General features: G+C 37.9%; 1 protein-coding gene across 1 annotated transcript; it reads right to left on the bottom strand.

Moving 5' to 3' along the window:
* Window positions 1-11,482: 11,482 nt before the first annotated feature.
* On the bottom strand, window positions 11,483-14,170 carry LOC140444412 (uncharacterized). The gene has a single exon (XM_072536164.1). It carries the CDS (start codon window positions 14,168-14,170, stop codon window positions 11,483-11,485), a length of 2,688 nt encoding a protein of 895 aa, XP_072392265.1.
* Between the last annotated feature and the right edge of the window lie 6,145 nt (window positions 14,171-20,315).

A 20,315-nucleotide genomic window follows, 5' to 3' on the forward strand; every position in this document is an offset into this window, starting at 1 on the left:
CTGTTGGCTTCCCCTCTTACTTGAGTTTTTAGGTACTGCATTTTTTCTGCGTTTGATAACTGGTCGTTTTCATGTATTACTTTAGTAAACAGATCGTGGAAAGTTCTCCACGTTTCATATCTGCCTTCATACACAGGGATTTTTACCTGCGGCAATGTCACACCGTCCCTCCTCTGTGTGCTTTCTGGCCGTTGCATTCCTGGCCTTATTTTCTTTAAAACTTCCCTGACTTTCCTCTTTAGATGATTTATTCTCTCTACTTCTCCATTATCTGTAGCGTCTAGTTCCTCATTTACTGCTGCTTCAATCATTAGTGTATTCACCTTTTCCATGTATTCTCTTAACTCTGACTGCAATTCTTCATCCTCCTGCAAGTCTTGTTCATTTTCTGGCCGTAATAATTCCTCGATTCTTTGTTTTCTTATCTGTATCTCCTTTACTTTCGGTGCTTTTCCTCTTTTCAGCACCCTTCCATATTCTTCCAACAGGGTTTTCCCCTCAATGTATATCTTAAATACCTGATCATAGTATTTTGTTTCAAAATATTTTTCTTTCGTTATACCCCCTTCTAGCAGCTTTTCGTGGTTATTTAAAAATTTTGCCCAATATTCTTCTAATTTTTCTTGTCTATCCCGGATGTATTGTTGATTTTTCCGAGATTGGGAATCCTTTTTTGAAACAATCCTTTTTTGTATTTGAAACGAGTTTCGTTATTTCTGTTCCTAATTCCGCTTGATGCGGAATTAGGAATATGCTTTCCATGATTATTCTTATAAATTTTTACATTCAGCGGTAAATATATTAGACAATACGAAATGTACGTTATTTATTAAATAAGTATACCTGTACTATAACACTTTCTTTTCTATCGGAATGTGCAATTTAGCGAAATATGAGTTTGACCTTGCCTGCTGTGCTATTCTTTGTACTGAGGTAGGTCAAGATGTAATCCACACACTCTTATAATGATATATATACATATATATATATATATATATATATATATATATATATATATATATATATATATATATATATATATATATATATATATTGTTATCAAAATAAATGAAATTATTTGCTACGTAATTATTTTAATTTTTCGAAATAAAGTATTTGTAAAGTTTGTCGAAATAAAGTAATTGAAATTAAAAGCAAGCTATATGTATGAACGTTTCTTTTTTCAAATTGTCATACAAAATTACTGTTTAGTAAGTTATAGTTGTGAATGACGTTTATTTTTTGTTTTATCAATTCTCTGTATTATTTAAATGGTATACATTCTAAAGTACATTATTATACGATTGATAGAGTGGAGATTGTTGTTCTAAATTGTTAAATTGTAATAAAAAAAACTTGTTAAATTGTAAGATTGTAAAAGTTGGAAGATTTTGTAATTATTCAAAAACTTACGGTTTTTTGTGTTCTTAGACGTTGAGGATCCCTCGCTTCTGGTGGGTTCTGCAATCGGTCCTGTCCTTTGGCTGCTCTGCGGCTCTAGTATGGCTCTCGGCTTTGGTACTGCCTCGGCTCTAGTATGGTTTTCGGCTTTGGTACTGCTCTCGGCTCTAGTGTGGCTCTCGGCTTTGGTACTGCTCTCGGCTCTAGTATGGCTCTCGGCTTTGGTACTGCTCTCGGCTCTAGTGTGGCTCTCGGCTCTAGTATGGCTCTCGGCTTTGGTACTGCTCTCGGCTCTAGTGTGGCTCTCGGCTTTGGTACTGCTCTCGGCTCTAGTGTGGCTCTCGGCTTTGGTACTGCTCTCGGCTCTAGTGTGGCTCTCGGCTTTGGCACTGCTCTCGGCTCTAGTGTGGCTCTCGGCTTTGGTACTGCTCTCGGCTCTAGTGTGGCTCTCGGCTTTGGTACTGCTCTCGGCTCTAGTATGGCTCTCGTTCTCCCGGGTCTAGTGGTCTCTCTCTGCTACTGAGGGTGTTGCTGGCGTGGACTGTATAGGCTCTCTCAAACTTCCTTGAAGTATTCTGTTTCTCGATAGGACCATGAACAAATCCCCTTCGTTGGCTCAGTGAAGATGTTCGTTCAGTTGTAATGGAAACACCAAATAATAGTAGCAGAGTTTATTGTAGAGACGTACACTATGGGTGTAGACCCGGGATTACTTTGAGTAGAGACTGATGAAGTTGATCGTTGAAGACTATCAAGTTCATTGAGTGAATATTGATTGAATGCTTCTCTAGGCAAGAGATCTTAGTTTTATATAAACTTTAATTGGGTCAATATTTTCGCGGACCTCGCGTGACATGTGTATTTAATTTATGTAAATAGTTTAACTTTGTCAGCACTTTTGACTGATGTCCAAATTATAATATTGATAATTGACCAAATGTGTATGTAACCTAATTAACTACGTGTGTGTATTTAATAACAAATAGATTCATTCGGTCTACTGGGTGATAAAATTATACTGTCCAATTTCGGATATGAATTCTAAAGATTTGATATTGGACACTGTCTTTATCCTAAAAACTCTGGCTACACCATTACTGCCGCGTAAAAGTTCGATCACGCGACCTAACTTCCACCTTAATGGAGGTAAATTGTCCTCTTTTATAAGCACTAACGTGTTTTCCGCAACTTCACCGTTAGTAGTAGTCCATTTCGTACGTTTTTGTAGTTTGGAGATGTATTCTTTGTTCCATCGTTCCCATATATGCTGAGAAAGCTGCTGAATATGCTGGAATTTTGAGAGCCGATTAACTGGAACATGACGCAAATCTGGATCTGGATTGGTAATAAGTGGTCTTCCGATGAGAAAATGTGCAGGGGTTAATGGGGAGAGATCATTTGGATCACAGGATAAAGGATGAATCGGTCGGGAATTTATTATAGCTTCAATCTGCACAAGCAACGAATAAAATTCCTCGCATTTCCCAAAACTCTATGCAAATGATGCTTAACTGTTCTTACTCCGCTTTCCCACAGTCCGCCAAAATGTGGAGAATAGGGAGGTATGAAGGACCACGAAATATTATTCTTTAGCAAGGATTCTCTTATCGCGGGAGTGTGCTGCTCTAAAAATTTTCTTAACGATTTTAACTCCGAACTAGCTGCTATAAAATTGGTTCCATTGTCGGAAACCATCTTTTGAGGCTTGCCTCTTTGCGCAATAAATCTTTTAAAGGCCAACAGAAATGATTCCTTAGACAGTTCTGTAACTAATTCTAAATGTATGGCCTTCGTACAAAAACAAATAAAAAGACACATGTAACTCTTTATTAGTTTACAACCTCGACCCTTTCTATCGCGAATTAAGAAAGGGCCCGCATAATCTACACCTGTTACAATAAATGGTGGGCCACCTGCGAGACGCTGGGCAGGTAGGTCACCCATTATTGGCTGAATGGATTTAGATTTTAATCTAAAACATTTTACACATTTGTGTACGGTACGTCGCGCTAAATTTCTTCCTGATAACGGCCAGAAAGTTTCTCTTATAGTTGCAAGTAAACGCTGAGGACCAGCATGCATAAGATCCTTGTGAAAATGATTAAATATTAACGATGTAACTATATGATCTGCCGCTAAAATGATGGGATGTTTTTTGTCATACGTAAACTCGGAATGCTTTAAACGTCCGCCTACTCTCATGATGCCCTGATCATCAAGAAATGGAGATAAATTTATGAGTTTGCTGTTTTTATCTAAAGATCCCTTTTGGTTTAAATGCTTTATTTTATTAGAAATTGACTGTGATTGACACAGTTTTAGAATACGATTAAATGCAAAATGTATTTCATCCAAAGAAAGGGGTTCAGAAGTTCTTTCCTTATTTTTACACATGCGGATGAATCTGAACACATACGCAGCGGTTCTTTTTAAACGTAAAATATTAGAGAAGCGCTCAAATGAAAATACTTCCGTATTCTGTGTTTCATCAAGTTTATTCGTAAAAACCTTTATGTTTTTCCTCGTTTCGCTTGTTTCAGTAGGGACAACTTGTAAATTTGGCCATTTATCTGAATCTTGCATGATCCACTCCGGTCCATGCCACCATAAGTTACACTCCATTATTTTATCTGGTTCCACGCCTCTGGACACTAGATCTGCAGGATTATCCTTGCCTGGCACATGACGCCACTGCGCAAACGAAGTGGTTTCCTGGATCTCTGCTACGCGGTTACTAACAAACGTCTTCAATGCATTGGCTGCTGTTTTCAACCAACTAAGTACTATCGATGATTCTGTCCAGAGGTAACACGTATCAAATTGCACATTTAATGAATTTTTGACCTTATTGGTCAAACGCGATAAAATTACTGCTCCACAGAGCTCTAAACGCGGCAAGGTAACTGGCTTTAAGGGCGCAACCTTGCTTTTTGCACATAATAAGAATGAATACGACCTGCCTAACGAATCGGTAGATTTAATGAATATACAAGCACCGTACGCCTTTTCTGAGGAGTCGCAAAATCCATGAAGTTCTAGTTTGACCTTACTAGAACATATAACATGCCGAGATTTTTTTAAATTGTTTAAGATTCCTAATTTATTACTAAACTGTAAATAATTATTTGCTAAATGCTCCGGTATGGGATCATCCCATGAAAGACGCTCGAGCCATAGTTGTTGTAAAATAATTTTCGCTATGATGGTACACGCACTTAATAGACCCAAGGGATCAAAAATTTGAGCTATGTCCGATAATAAAGTTCGCTTTGTGATTATATGGCCTAGAGATGAACTAATGCTATAAAACATAGTATCTGATTGCGGTGAGTACAATAATCCCAAAGTTTTCGCCTTCTCGTTTTCACCGAATTGAATAACGGAACCCGTAGTTGAATTATCCGGTATATCTCTTAATATTTCAAGATCATTTGAATAGAATTTACGCAATGTAAATCCTCCGCCTTTGAGGACCTCAAAAAGTTGTTTACATGCTTCGCGCGCTTTCTGTTTTGAATCAAAACCCGTCAAAAGTCGTCCACATAAAAATCGGATTTAATAATGCTAGCAATGTTAGGATTTTTAGCTTCTTGCTCCTCTGCCAATGTCATTAGACATTTAATCGCTAAGTAAGAAGAGCATTTCATACCGTATGTAACAGTTTGTAACTGAAATATTTCAATCGGTTCTTCCGGATTATTTCGCCATAAGATACATTGTAAGGATTTTTGATCATCTGCAACCAATACCTGACGGTACATTTTTTCTATATCCACACTAACTACATATAAGTGTGTTCTAAAACGCAATAAAATGGAGAGTAAATCATTTTGTAAGGTTGGTCCGGCCATTTGAATACTATTTAATGAAATGCCGTTTGTAGTTGGCGCACTACAATCAAACACAACGCGCAAACGTGTCGTCAAAGAATTTTCTTTTAATACTGGATGATGTGGCATAAAATAAAATGTAGTATTTACCCTAAAGTCTGTTGCCGCTTCCGTAATTCTGCATAAACCTTTCATATGTCCTAACTCTTTATATTCCTGGATGAATTCGCTATAAAGAGTTTTAAGATTGGCATCTTTATTCAACTTAAGCTCGAGATTTAAAAATCTATTTTTTGCTTGACGAAATGAAACACCGAGTGAACTTATCGATTCCTTGAATGGCAATGATACTATGAATTTGCCTGTCGCGTCGCGTTTCACCGTATCTTCGAAATGTTTTTCGCATGCAATTTCTTCGCCCGAGAGTGCAGGTTTTCCATTGAAAACCTCTTCAAGTTCCCAGAACTTACTTAGCTGTTCTGTAACTTTGATTGTGTTTGTGAAATTACACTTAGTTATTCGCTTTTCTGATGCTTTGTTTTGGCTGATATACGGCCCTGCTATGATCCAGCCAAACATTGTTTCTTGCATGAATGGTTTATTTTTACCTAAACTAATTCTGTTTGCGCCCAGTATTTACCAAAATAGATCACTTCCTATCAACAATTCGACCTTTTGTGGTTTATGAAATCCGCTAATTTTAAATGTTTAGGTATCTGCAAATTGCTAATGTTTATTTCAGATGCTGGCACGCACCCCGTAATTTCTGGTATTACGAAACAATTTAAAGTTGTATGAAAAGTTATATCGCTACGCGACTGTATATTTATTTCGCATTTGAATCGAACGGGAGATGCAATATTATTTATGCCCATGACTGATATGTTCGCGCTTGTTGTTTTTAATCTAAGTTTATCGCATAAATTCTCGGTTATGAATGAGCTTTGTGAACCGCAATCTAACAAAGCTCGCATTATGTATGCCTTACCTTGACCGTCAAAAATATTAACTAATACTGTGGACAGTATAGTTTGATCTGCAGCGCTAACTGCCGAAACTGACAAATTGGTAGTGTTTAAACTACCTTGTATATTATCTACAGATCGTATATCGCTCGCGTTTTCTACCGGTTGATGAACTAAAGCTGCGTTCTGTTCGCTTGATCTATCTGGATGCAATAACGTATGGTGTTTTGACGCGCATTTCTTGCATGTTGATTGTCTACACCGCTTATAGAAATGTCCAGGTTTAAGACAATTCGTGCAAAGATTGACCTACCTTACTTTATCAAACCTGTCCCTAGATGAAAGTTTTGAAAATTCGCCGCATTGATAAATGGTGTGTTCCCTTTTGCAAATAGGGCAACACTGTGTATTATCTGATTTATTTAAAGTTCCCTGTGATGAATATAGACCGCGAATGTTATGTGAATATTTCGTATTCCGTGAATATGCGCCCGCCTGAGAAATATTCCGTGTATTTTGTTTTTCAGCTTGATTTACCTCAAGAGATTCTAAGAGGTCCGCCCCTGATTTTAAAAACGTTTTAAAATCATCAAAACTAGGAATTTCATTATGTGTTTTGCTATTCTCCCATGCGCGTAAAGTCGATGTATCGAACTTACAAGAAATAATATGAATAAGGAGTATGTCCAACGAATCAGTAGGTAGCCCTAGCTGCTTTAACGCGTATAAATGTTTCGAAAAAATGTCAACTAATTGCCGCAATTTATTAGATGACTCTTTATGTATTGGCTCTATATTAAATAAGGCATTAACATGATTGGAAATTAATAATCTATTATTATCGTACCTTTCCCTAATTAATTTCCACGCAACTGCATAGTTTTCGGCGGTAAACTCTAATGTTCGTATGACCTGCGCCGCACCGCCCTGTAATGAACTTCGTAAATAATGAAAACGCCTTATATTGTCTAAGTACTCATTTCTGTTAACTAAAGATTCAAAAAGATCTGCAAAATCTAACCAATTATTATAATTACCATCAAATTTTGGTAACTCGATAGGTTTAAGCTCAATACAATGCCCGGTATATGAATTCTTAGAGCGCTCACTTGCTTTATCGCTTTCTATACAAGCTACTTGTTGATTATCGCGAATGATTTTTCGCGCTACCGCTAATTGTGAATAATATTTGTTATAGAATTCTTCGCGCTCCGTATATTCATCCTCTAATAATTCAAATTGAACCGTATTTTCTATTTGCCCCTGAACCTCATCGAATTCGCCCTGTAAATGTTCTATATTATTTACCATTTCAATAGCCTGTAATACTTCTAAATCTGAAATCGTTTCACCCTTAGTTATTTTATCATTTAACGCTAATATAAATTTCGAAAATATTGTGAGTTTGCATTTAAAACCGCCCCTTTTTCGCTTTAAATTCTCCATAATTTTATAATGAAATATACAGTAAACATAAACAGATTATAAATCGCTTGATATTCGACCCTAACGTTCTCAGAATTATCACATGTGCAGAATAAAGGTACAAAGACTGATAAATAAAAGGGAATGTGAAATGGATATGCTCACCAAAATATTGTATGTTTATTTTTCTAACAGCTAGCCTCTTGGCGCCAAGGATCTCCGCCTCAACTCGTATAATAGGTCTTCACAGATTTTAAACCCACAGTTGTCCAATTATGTAACTGTTTTAACACTATTTCGCCCGCTAATTTGATGACACAAATATGAGTTCGGAATTCGGTGAATTTACACTGTTTCAACACAAGAATTTGATGATTTGACTCGAATGGACCATGGATTTGCTTGATATGCACTTCGCTTGTGCCGCTGGTTAATAATCAAACTCCGTGCGAAAACTAAACTGACTTTATTTTGAATTACACAATACATATAATATGAATGCTAATAAGTATTATGTTTGCTCGCGCTGAATGCTGTGTCACCGATCTCGTCTCGTCTTTGAGTGCTGTCTGTCGTCTTTGGGATGTCTTAAGGGACTCGCCTTATCTTCACATATGGCATAATATATCTTCCTACGCTACTATGTTGCCGGGTTGTAAAAATGTATAAAATAAATTTGAATTAGATAGAGGCGTGAACAATAATATTAAATAGTACAAGCAGTAATTTCAAATTGAGTAATAAAAATGTATAATTTTAGAAGGTGAGACATGTGAGATGAATCTGTAGCAGAGCCCTCTGTAAAACATTATTTGCAACACGACAATGACAAACGACCGACGAGGAACCACTAGAATAAATAACGGTAAGTTTGTAAATTTTCGGTTTTATAGAGCGCTAATTAAAAAAGGAAAGTCATTAAAATATTGGTTACAAAGTGTTCGGGATGTTTTTTCGTTGGACATAATATTTCCTAGTAATTTTCATTTAAGCATCAGAGATCGTAAATTTGTACATACGCGGACGACAGCAATAAATTTATCATTTTTGCCGGTTAGATCACGATTTCCTGTTTTTCGACGATCACCGATCTTTTAAAGGCATTAATATAGGAGTACATAATAACTAAAAGAAAATACCAAAATGTTTAACTATTTTTTATTTTAAATCAAAATCATTACAACTAACCTGATTAATTTACGGGGTGAGCGAAAAAACTAGAGACACATATTATTGCTTGTAACAAATGTTTGATATTACTAAAATTTACATGAGTAGAAAAAATATTTTCTATTGAAAAAAGACGCAAAGGTTGGGCATTAAAAGCATATGATTTATTATTTAAAAATTTTACATCTCTTTCCAAGACCTACCCAGGAGGCAATAAGTCAACATTCTGTGACATATTCAAGAATATGCCATAGAATATTAGCGTATTGGAGATGTTTTAAGGTCTCGTTAAGATTCCCCGCCATATGTCTCAATATACAGAGCATAGAAAGACATAAGACAGGCCTACGTCGTAAGTATTTTGTTACCATCCACGTTTTGCTTATTGAGAAAATGCATTTAAACAGTGTATGACTCATTAAATATCTTTTAGTGATCTGTTGAGTATCTTTTGTATCAGAAGGCTGCACGAACACTACATCTTAACTTAATAAGAACGGTTCATTAATTTGCCAGTGAATCATAACAGATATCTTTTGGTGATTTGAATGAGCATCTTTTGTATCAGGAGACTGCACGAACACTACAACTTAACTTAATAAAAACGGTTTATTAATTTGCCAATGACTCATAACAGATATCTTTTGGTGATTTTAATGAGCATCTTTTAAGATGGTAATTTTACACAGGGTTGGCCAGAATTTAGTTCAATGGCTACTACTTTGGGGTAGTCTACCACTGACTAATAATACCGACTCATATTCTAGGACAGGGTATCAAAGATTAAAGCATTTTTTACACCGAAACACACACATATTCTTTGTAAACAAAACGTGAGAAGGAACCATGTAAATACAGATTATGCAAAAGTACAGTAGCTCTGAAATATTTTTAACATTGAAAATAAGATAACATTCGGAAATTTTGAATATTGTACAAAGTTTGAATGATAATTTTCAAAGCAATTCATTTTTACATAAAAAGTAATTAGCGAGGCATTTTTAAGATTTGAATGTCGAATTTCGTATCTTTAAGCTGTATGTAAGCATTGGAACTGGTTACATTTTCAATTTGTTCTAGTACCTTTGTCATATTGACATCTGCACTAGTTGGTGTCGAAATAGGATGATTGAAATTGTCATTTAAAGCCACAATACGGATTCTGTCACCCTTTTTGTAGCCAATTTGCTTTTTTATATCGTTAAGGGTGGACTCTAATTTATTTTTTAAAGAGTTGTGATTAAGAGAGCCACCTATATAGTTTTCACAATACAGTTGGAAAGTGCACTGATGAGCATTGAATTTTTTAATCTCTCGCTGATTTATAATATTTACAGACCACATATTGGCACGTCTGTACTCTACGAGTATTTAACTGTGAATGAGGAGATTTTACAATGTGAAGTTATATATAAAGTAATCTATCAGGTCTTGTAGCCTAGAGGCAGGGTATCCATAAAATCATCATTATGTACAATCTTCCGTTTTTTGTAGTCCATCTTAAAGGTCTTCGACACCCTTTTTCTCGTCACAATGTCTTTAGTGTGGACATCGCGACCTATTTGTTCATAGTGTAAGGTGATTTTCTTGAAGGGGTCGTGTATGATATCATTCATCGTTGACGCATTGAGTACTAGGCTGTTTTCATAGTTTAAAGTAAATCCTTTGATTTTAGTCACCTCTTGACCCTTGACTGTTTTGTAATAATAACTTTTTGGGCCTGTTGCCTGCCATTCTACAATATAATCAACTGAACCAAGCTCATCGCTCCAATCGCCCAACATTTCACCTGTTTCGACAGTGTTTAGGCCATCATCAATATAAACAATGGAGTCTGTGTCGAAATAAGCTACAGCCTCTCCTAGCCTATCAATCATATCGTACAGTCTCAGACGAGCGTTACTTGTCGTAAATAAAGCCACAAAAATATTTGTAGATGTGGGGTCTTCTACAAATACGTCCTTGTAATTATATGAGACTTGGGCTATGTGATCGTTAACAAATATCACATTAGTTATGTTGATTTTATCTTCTTCTTCTTCAGTGCCTTATCCGGTCCGGATGTTGGCGATCATCAAGGCTATCATGGTTTTGTTGACTGCTCTGCGAAACAGCTCCGCTGAGGTCATCCCAAACCATTGTCGGAGATTTTTCAACCACGAGATACGACGGCGTCCCGGTCCTCTTCTGCCAAATACTTTACCCTGCATAACAAGTTGAAGAATTCGATATTTTTCTTCGTTCCGCATCACCTGGCCGAGGTACTCAAGCTTGCGTTGTTTAATTAAATTAAACACTTCTTTTTCTTTTGTTTGATTTTATCATCGAGCAATATTTCGTAGCATCTTTTGAGGTTCACAACATACTCTGTCTGCTTCATATTAATTCTTTGTCCAAACTTACCCCATAGGCTATTCAGACATATTTTAGCGACTGCTCGTTTACCAGGATTTGGGGCTATTTTCTCTAAGTCTAGGTTTATACCCATCTGTTCTTTAACTGTTCGTACATACTCTTCATTTGAGGGGTATGTATGTGGACTAGTTTCCAATTTTATTTTCATAAAATCTTCGACATAGCCCTTAAATAAATCCGTCGAAGTTTGTTCAAAATTCCATACCTCGAACACTTTCAACATTTTATACCCCTTTTCTATGGCTTTATTGATCTCTAGAGTCATCCAAGTACGTTTTAATGCACGTTCTGAGTCAACATGTTCACAATTTTTGCAGTCTTCCAAGACGCATTGATGCCAAGACGTAGTGGAAACACTAATTTGTCAGTTTTGACAGGTAGGACTGGGTGATATAAGTTGGTAGGTGGCAGTATTTGGCAATGTACGAGGCCAAACCACGAGGGGTCGTATGCTTCAGGTGCATGTATTTTAGCAGGGTGGCCAACGGGATAGCGGTCATAATACTGTACGGTTGGATACAGTGATACAATATCTATATATCTAAGATTTTTCCCAGTCACATTTAGCTTTATGGCGTTTGTTCGTCCTCCAAAGAATGCTTCACGAGGCTTTAAAGGTTCAACAATTTGAGGGATCGGTGCATTTTTACATTCTTTTGATTTTATCCATTCACATTCCCACATTTCCACTATATTGTAACCGGCGTCTTTTATCTGTGAGGCTCTCCGTATACTTCTTTCGTATAAGTCACTAATTGTTTCGTTATTAATGTGGTTAACTGTATTGGGAGCAAAACACTCTGGGGGGCCATGCCAGAAGCAGCCGTGGTACTGGTACACAGTATTTGTGGAGGAGTCATAGTCATCTACTTTAGCACCGCAAATTGTCACTTCTCCACCATTAAGAGCATGTTGGACGTCTGGAAACTGGCTCAGCCATTTTATCGATGCCAGGCTATACGTATCCTTTATGTCCTGTTTTACAACCCCTATAGTATTTGGTTGCAGATATTTGGACCTATATATAGCCATACAAACAGCGGCAATGGTCAGATATTGGAAAGGGTCTATGTTAGCGATCCCCAAAAATTCCTTGCGAAATTCCAAACAGCCTCTTCGTAGAATGTCTACATCAGAGTCGCAATAGGCATGTAGATCCCTCTGAAAATCAAACTCATCGTGTTTATGGGTCTCATGCCATTTTAAAAAATCATCCCTTTGTTTGTGCTTCATTGTGTTGGGCCCATAGTACTTAACATCTGGTAAACATCCTTTATAATCTTGGTTTTCAGGCACATTAAAAAAATGAGGAAAATATCCCTTTTTAGACTCTGTCAGACCAAACGTTTTTGGAAAATTTGCCAGAGGACCACTCACGAAATTAGAGCTATCTATTATTTTCAATTTAAGAGCCTCGACTTCCAAAAGCATCAGTTTTGACCCGTTGTAGATGGTGTACGGCTTTATCGTGTTTTCTACACAGTATTTCAAAATAAAATATGAATCGTATGATTTACTATTGTGGGCGATGGCTGTATAACCCCTGTGTTTCTCAGAAATTAACCATTTACAAAACTCATCGTTATCTTTAAAAACAAATTTCTTTCCTTCAAAATCGTGGGCAATTATCAGATTTGGAACGTGTATACAGGTGTCTTGCATTGCTTCGTAATCGAAAAATAAATACTTTTCTTTATATCTGCAACGATTTATGGGGCTGTTAGAGAGACCATTGCATTGGCATGGATCTTTACATGTCACAGTTGTTTTATAATGCTTCCGATAACGCATATTTTCTTCATTACTACGACTATTACATACGCACGGTACTTCGCAAAATCCTCCTTTGGCGGGTTTTTTCATCATATAACATTGATTCGTAGCTATTTCTACAAATGTGTTACAATTCCTGCACATCGAGTAACCACATTCATGCTGTTTTTCCCTCTTACACAGCTTATTACAAGTGGTGCATTTAAATAATTCTTTGCAATTTTCTGTCTGTTTGGCCAAACAATCTTTATTACAACAAAATCTATTACAACGTTCACAGTGGATTTTATTTTGCGTAGCCAAGTCATGTTTAGGTTGTTTACAAATTGTACACAACGGGGTCTTACGGCATTTGTGCTTACTTTGATACGCGTTGTCGCACTTTTTACAATAATAATTAGTACCGTACAAACCTTTCAAACTGTTTATAACGTCGAAGTGATTCCCATTTTTGTATAAATAAAGTTTGGCGGTTTTTTCGGGGCCCTCGTAGATAAGAGTATTGAAATTTTCTGCACAAATAATCTTTATCTGCACATCCAACAGTTCTTTGGCCTTCTTAAAGTCATCCAAGGTAAAGCCATCATTATAGCAACCACCCAACAGACCACAAAGTTTTTCCGCCAAAACCGTCTGCAATTTTCGACCCTTTCGCATATTTTTCACATCACTATCTGTTATCTTGTACCCTAAAATCTCTGCTGTGATGTATGTAAGAGCCGTTACGATTGCTCTTGCACCACAAAGATTATCAGTATTAACAATCCGTGTAATGCTCTTTTTGGTTCCACGATCCTCTGACAAATTTATCATTCTACGGCGGCCGCTACCCCTAGGCATCTTAAAGATTTGAATATCAAATTTTGTGTCAGCCAAAAGCACAGTATCGTTAGATGTTAATATGTTTTCAACTTGTTGCAACAAATTGTCCATATTGTCTTCTGTGGTTACTTTTGTCGATATCGGATGATTGAAATTGTCATTGTGGGCAATTATGCGAATTTTATCACCTTTTTTGTAACCACCCTGTTTCTTTGTATCATTCAGTGCATTTTCCAACAGATTTTTCAAATTCTCTTCGCCGTGACTAAGAGAACCCCCTGTATGCTGCTCGCAAGAGAGCTGGAAACTATGTAGGTACGCACAAAATGTAGTTATGAACCTACGCTTTAAAAACTTTAATGACCACATTTTTTGAAAATTATCAAAAACTGTAAAATTTTTCAAAAAACTAAAAAATTATTCAAACGTATACAAATTCAAAATTGAAAATGTAATATCTATTTTTCAAATAATTAAAAAAAAGTTACTTACTTCACGTATACTGATAAGAGCAAGAGCTGATACGAACAAGAGCTAATAAGAGAGAGAGCACGTCTTATCAGTACGACTGTCTGATAAGAAATGAGAGTAAATCTTCTTTTGCGGGCCTTTTATACGTTTCCACCTTAGGTCACGTGACCCACGCAATAACTTCAAATAATAATAATAGCATTGAGAAAATATGGAAAACTTTATTTAAAATAACTATTTCAGTTATCCGATTAATTATAAAAATAAGGTATAAATACTATTTTTAAAGTTCACGATGCTAAATCTTGCTTTATCACGAAAAAACAATGCAAGTAAGTAACCGTGGCTATTTTTAGAACGGCTGTATATAGGTCTCGCCAAGCGGCCAAGCACTATTCTTTAGTAATAGACAACAGTAACAGAGTCGTCATTGATACCTATTTTACAAAGCGTGAAAAACAAGTTAGGACCTGTCCTAACTTGTGTGACTTGAAGTGCAGTTTTTCTGTGTAGATGGCCTGAAATCACATAAATGTTAAAATAATTTGCATATGTCATAGAAATGCGTTTCCGTTGTTCATATAAATAATGAAGCAATTTTTCCACAGAAGAATATGATTATACACACACGCACACACGCAGTGATCAACCCTGCCCCTAGGAACATGTGTATACCAATGTAAGAATGGGATCCACATGTCCGAAGATCAAACCGGTCACACCTCGCTAGTCGAAGTGGTACCTGTCTGACCCCCAGGCTTTTCCACCACCCCTCCTCATCGTGTGACTTACGTGAGGAGGCTTATGATCTGAAATTTACTTAAGATGCCCTGGGTAATAGGACATCCTCGGTTTTTAGTGAATGTGGTTATGCCACCTAACTGTAGGGGTAGCCACATCTAGGCTTTTCTCCCTATTTACTTTACTGACTCAATTGATTTTACTCTAGCTTTACGTCGGAACTTGAGTCCCTAAAAAAAGAAAAAAGAGCGTGTGTTCCGACCATAGAGCCATCAGCCTGAGCTGATGACTCTATGTCCGGAAAAGAGTGTGTGCTCGGTCACTCAGCCGCCGATTTGGCAAAATAAATTTTGTTCTCCTCGCCGGCTGAGCACCCGAGAGGGGTCCGGCCACCAAGCCCATGCATGCCGCACATGACCTCAGTGCTCGGATTTCGCGAGTAGATCTTTCATTTCGATCTGCCTTAAGGGCCTAGTCCGCGGAGCGGTATATAGAATTCTATATTTGCTATATAAGGTAAATTTACGTTAAACGGTTTAATGAGAAGTATGAATGTATCAATATGAATTTACGTTATTTAATCAGAAAACACTTTTTTTTTTTTTTTTTTTTTTTTTTTTTGTGGACTTCCTTGTGGCGTCGGGACTATAAAATGCCTGGACAATTCTTTCCTTTTTTCCTTAATCCTATTTGTGTGCGTGTATTGGGGTGTGCATTCCCAAGTGTATAATGCTCTCACACACCCCGGTGTATATTGGACTTATAATTACCTAAAAACCTAAAAAAGAAAAGCGTACCCTCTCGCCAGAGTTTTTTTTGGTGTGTTTTCTGATTGACTGCATTTCTTTGTTCGTTCTTCTTGCAATCATCTCATTCTTTATTTATTCGTTCGGGTTCTCCCTATATCGAGCTATCTGTTGTTTTGGTCTTCTGTGTACCGTCCTTGTGTTTTCATTGTAGTTAGTCAGCTCTCTTAACATTCTGCTGGGGTGGTTTCTTAGTCCGTTAAAAATTTCATATGCTCTCTCGTCTAGCGTGCGTAGGATTCTTGTTTGTCCTGAGTCTCTATATACATATCTCAAGGGTACGTACCTTGGTATCTTAAGGGCATCTCTGACTATTTGATTTTGAGTAGTCTGTATCTTTTTCCTGTTTGTTTTACAGGTGTGTCCCCACGCAGCGGATGCATATGTTAGGACTGGCAGGATAATACTATTCGCAACCCTGATTTTGGTTTTAAATCGTAGTTTACTTTTCCTTCCAATAAGTGTTGAGAGCTGACTTTTCAACGCTTTGGCTTTGCGTATTTGCTGATTGATGTGCTCAGTGAACGTTAGCTTCTTATCTAGATGTACCCCTAGATATTTAGCCTGGTTGGTCCAGTCTACTGGGGTGTTTTCGATTGTAATTTCGCGATTTGGTACACTTCTTCTGTGACTAAACATTACAGCCTGTGTTTTATCTGGATTTAGGGCTATTTTCCATTTTATGCACCATCTTTGGAATCTGTTTAGTGCTCTTTGCAGATGATTAGCTGCATGATCCGGGTTTCTCCAGCTAACAGCTATTGCTGTGTCGTCAGCGTAAAGACTCAACAGAGAGCCTGGCTCTTTTGGCGTGTCGGCCGTATAGATGGTGTACAGGTACGGCGACAGCACCGCTCCCTGAGGCACACCCGCCTCCAGGGTCCCGACTTCGGATAGGGTTGCCCCTATTCGAACTCTGAACCTTCTGTTGGCAAGATATGACGCAAGGAGGCATGTCATCGCCTCACTGTAACCAAATTCATTCATTTTATAGATGAGTCCATGGTGCCAGACTCTGTCGAAGGCTTTGCTGACGTCCAGAAAAGCTGTAGCTGTGTACATTTTTTCATTAAATCCTTTGGTGATGAATTCTGTAAGTCGTAGTACCTGTAATTCACAGGAGTGTTCGCTTCTGAACCCGAATTGAGCCTCTGGTATGGTTCCTAGCATTTGTGATTCTTCATTGAGTCTTTTTAGTATAACTCTTTCCGCTATCTTGCTTATAGATGATAATAAGCTGATAGGTCTGTAATTTTGCGGAAATGTGCCGTTTTTACCAGGTTTTGCAATCATTATTACGTGTGCCTCTTTCCACCTATCTGGGAAATATCGTAGTTTTAGCATGTTGTTTATTATGTTAGTGATATAAACAATAGCTTTTGTTGGTAGATTTTTCAGCGCCCTATTTGTGATGTTGTCGGGTCCTGGGGCTTTTTTGGCATTTGTCATTTTTATAAGTTCCTTTATTTCTTCGGGAGATGTATGTGTAATACCTATTCTGCCCTTTTTCCTTCTAAGTCTTCTCGCTGTTCTTTCTACCTCTTCTTCAAAGTCTATGTCATCGTCGGGGTCTTCGTTGTTTCTACACGCCCTTTCTAGTTCGTCCTTCATGACTTCGGCTTTGTCGATTTCCGTATGGACAATCCCGTTTACTCCGTGTAGGGGAGGTATGGGTTTCTTGTCCTTTCGAAGGATTTTAGATAACTTCCAGAAGGCGGATTTGTTAGGATTTAGCTCATCGATATAGGAGTCCCAGCTTTCATTTCTATAATTTTGAAGTTGTTTTTTCACTTCCCTGTCTAGCTCATTTGCAATCCTTTTGTCTTCTACCATTCTTGTGCGGTAGGCTCTTCTTCTTTTCCGGTTTTTCTCTTTGATTAGGTTTTGAAGTTCTATACTTATATCCCTGAATCTTCCTTTTTGTCTTGTGATTGTTTCGGTTTTGGAGCTGGCATCGATAGCATTGTTTATTGCTTGTTCTAGTTTTATTACACTGTCTTCTAGTTCTGTAATATTATTAATTGTTGGGATGTTACCGATGTTCTCGCTCACAATTCTTCTAAAGTTTGGCCAACTTGTTTTCTTTCTGTTGTGGGGCTGCAAATAGTTCAATTCTGTTGCGCCCAGGGTCAGGACGATTAGGTTATGTGTCGAATCGCCTTCATTTAGAGAGTGTATCTCGTATTGTTGACCCACGTTGTGTAGGATTGCAATGTCGAGATACGTAGGGAGTTCTCCGTGGAAACATGTCGGTTCTGTTGGTCCGATGACATATGTGTTCGGTCTGTTCTCGAGATGGTTGCAGAGATATCTTCCGTTTCGGTTGGTCGTCCTGTCAAACCAATTGGGAGATCTAGCATTTAGGTCTCCAATAATTATAGTTGGCTCTTCTGAGTTCAGTATTAGGCTCAAATCTTCGTTGAAAATCGGATCATGTGGTCTAACGTAAGCTGACACTATTTTTAGTGTTTCGTTGTTGGCCTTAAGTCGAATAATTGTGGCTTCCATTGTCACCAGTCCGTCTGGTGTTGGGATGTGCTCGTGTTCGAGTCCCCTTTTGACTAATATAGCTGTTCCTCCTGATAATGCTCTATGATCCGTTCTATAGATATCGTAGCCTGGAAATTTTGTTTTTTTCCTTTCCACTAGTTTAGTTTCTTGAAGGGCTACGATATCGAGCTCTAATCTGTTTATTATTTCATCCAGAAGGTTGATCTTTTTGAATATTCCGCCGGAATTCCATGACCCAATGCGTAGATCTTCGTTTTGGTTTGCTAACATTTTCGGACGGCTTCTCCAAATGCAGTCATCATTTTTGTTGCTTTGTCCATCATGGACATCATTTCCATCATTTTGTTATTATACTCTGTATGGAAGTTTGCGATGAGGGTAGCTGCGTCCTGTACCGACACTTCTTGTGGTTGTGCTGGAGATTCTGAGGTGGTTTCAGCGGATTTTTTCGCTGCCTGTGCGTAGCTGACTCCTTTGTTGATTGGAGCGCTGTTTATGGGTCTTCCTACCGGTCTTGTTGGGGCAGGTGTTTTCTTTTTGGGGGCCTTAGAGCATCCTCTATAATTTGCTGTGTGCGCTTCACCACAGTTTGCACATTTGGGGTCGGTTTCCCGGCTTTTCTCACAGTCGTTACTGATGTGGTTTTCTCCGCATTTTACACATCTGGATCCGCAATGGCAAGCCTTTGAGCTGTGATAGAACCCTTGACAGTTATAACACTGTAGGGTGTCTTTTGTGATTTTGAATTCATCCTCCACATAGATGCGCATGTAGCATATATCAGATATTTTTTTAATTTTTGCAACGTCTTCCTCTTTGAGGGTGACGATGAAATGTGGCAGTACTTTTTTATCAGCTTTTTTGGAGATCATATTGATCACCCTTGTTGCTTCTATTCCTTTATTGTATAGTTCGTCTTTAATTGCTACTGTGCTAGTAGTAGCAGATAGCCCTTTTATAATGACTCTTTTTAGTTTATCGCTATCTATGGGATATGCGATGAATTCTACTTTTGGACTGTGTTCTTCTAGGATGTGTACCATTCCTAGGTAATCTTTTCTGGTTTTTGTGTTAATAACTATCGATCTGCCTGATCGTGCAAACTTGTTGACTGATATTATGCCTTGGTTGGCTGCTCTCTGCAGGATTTTTTGGTGTTCTCCTACAGTTTTTAGGATTATCGCCGGTGGTTTCGGCTCTTTTACTATAGGCTCCTCGCTTGTTTGCGGTGAGTCTTTTGGTACGTCGTTTTCTTTTTCAACTTGGCTATTTTTGCTCAAGTTATTTTGGGCAGTTTTCTTTTTCTGGCTTCTTTCATGAGCCTCTTTCGCAGCCTTGTTAAATTCGATTTCTTTCCGCTGATTTATTATCTGCGTCTGCTTTTCGGCGACGCTTATTTTTGTTTTCACACTACTGTCTGATTTCTCAGTAGTGGTGCCTGTCTTTTTTCCTTTTTTGTTTTGAACTTGTGTCCAACCTGCAGGTTCTTTGGTTGTTATGATTCTTTCCGGCTCTTTAGGCTTGCCTTTGCTACCGGATGGCTTTACGGGGGGAGGTGAACCGATTCCTAGTTCCACTAGCTTTACAACGTCATTATCGAGGGAGGCTTTCCACGGGTCGATTTCCATTATTGACTCTTCTTTCTCCTTGGCTGCTGTTAATGCCATTATATGTTGTACAAGTTTTTGTATCTCCTTGTCCTTTTCTTTGTTTTCGTTTCTCAGCTCAGTCATCTGAGCGAGAAGGTCTTGGATTTGTTTATTTGCCTTTTCCTCGCGGATACGGCTTTCTTCTTTAAGGGATTTGATCTGTTCCGTCAGTACATTGACCGACCTTAAAAGCTCATTGGCCTTTTCCCTTTCCGCCATTTCTCTGGCCTTTTTCTTTACTTCTTCGTCTTCCGAAGAGTCTTCTTTGGGCCTTAGCCTTTTCATTTTCTTGCCGATTTCGGGCTCGGCTTCATTTTTGGAGACGTTGTCCACGGC

The sequence above is a fragment of the Diabrotica undecimpunctata genome, chromosome 6 (assembly GCF_040954645.1).
Source record: "Diabrotica undecimpunctata isolate CICGRU chromosome 6, icDiaUnde3, whole genome shotgun sequence".
NCBI classification, from domain to species: domain Eukaryota; kingdom Metazoa; phylum Arthropoda; class Insecta; order Coleoptera; family Chrysomelidae; genus Diabrotica; species Diabrotica undecimpunctata.

Coding starts and splice junctions, on each gene's coding strand:
- LOC140444412 (XM_072536164.1), bottom strand. CDS start 14,170: ATGTGGTCATTAAAGTTTTTAAAGCGTAGGTTCATAACTACATTTTGT.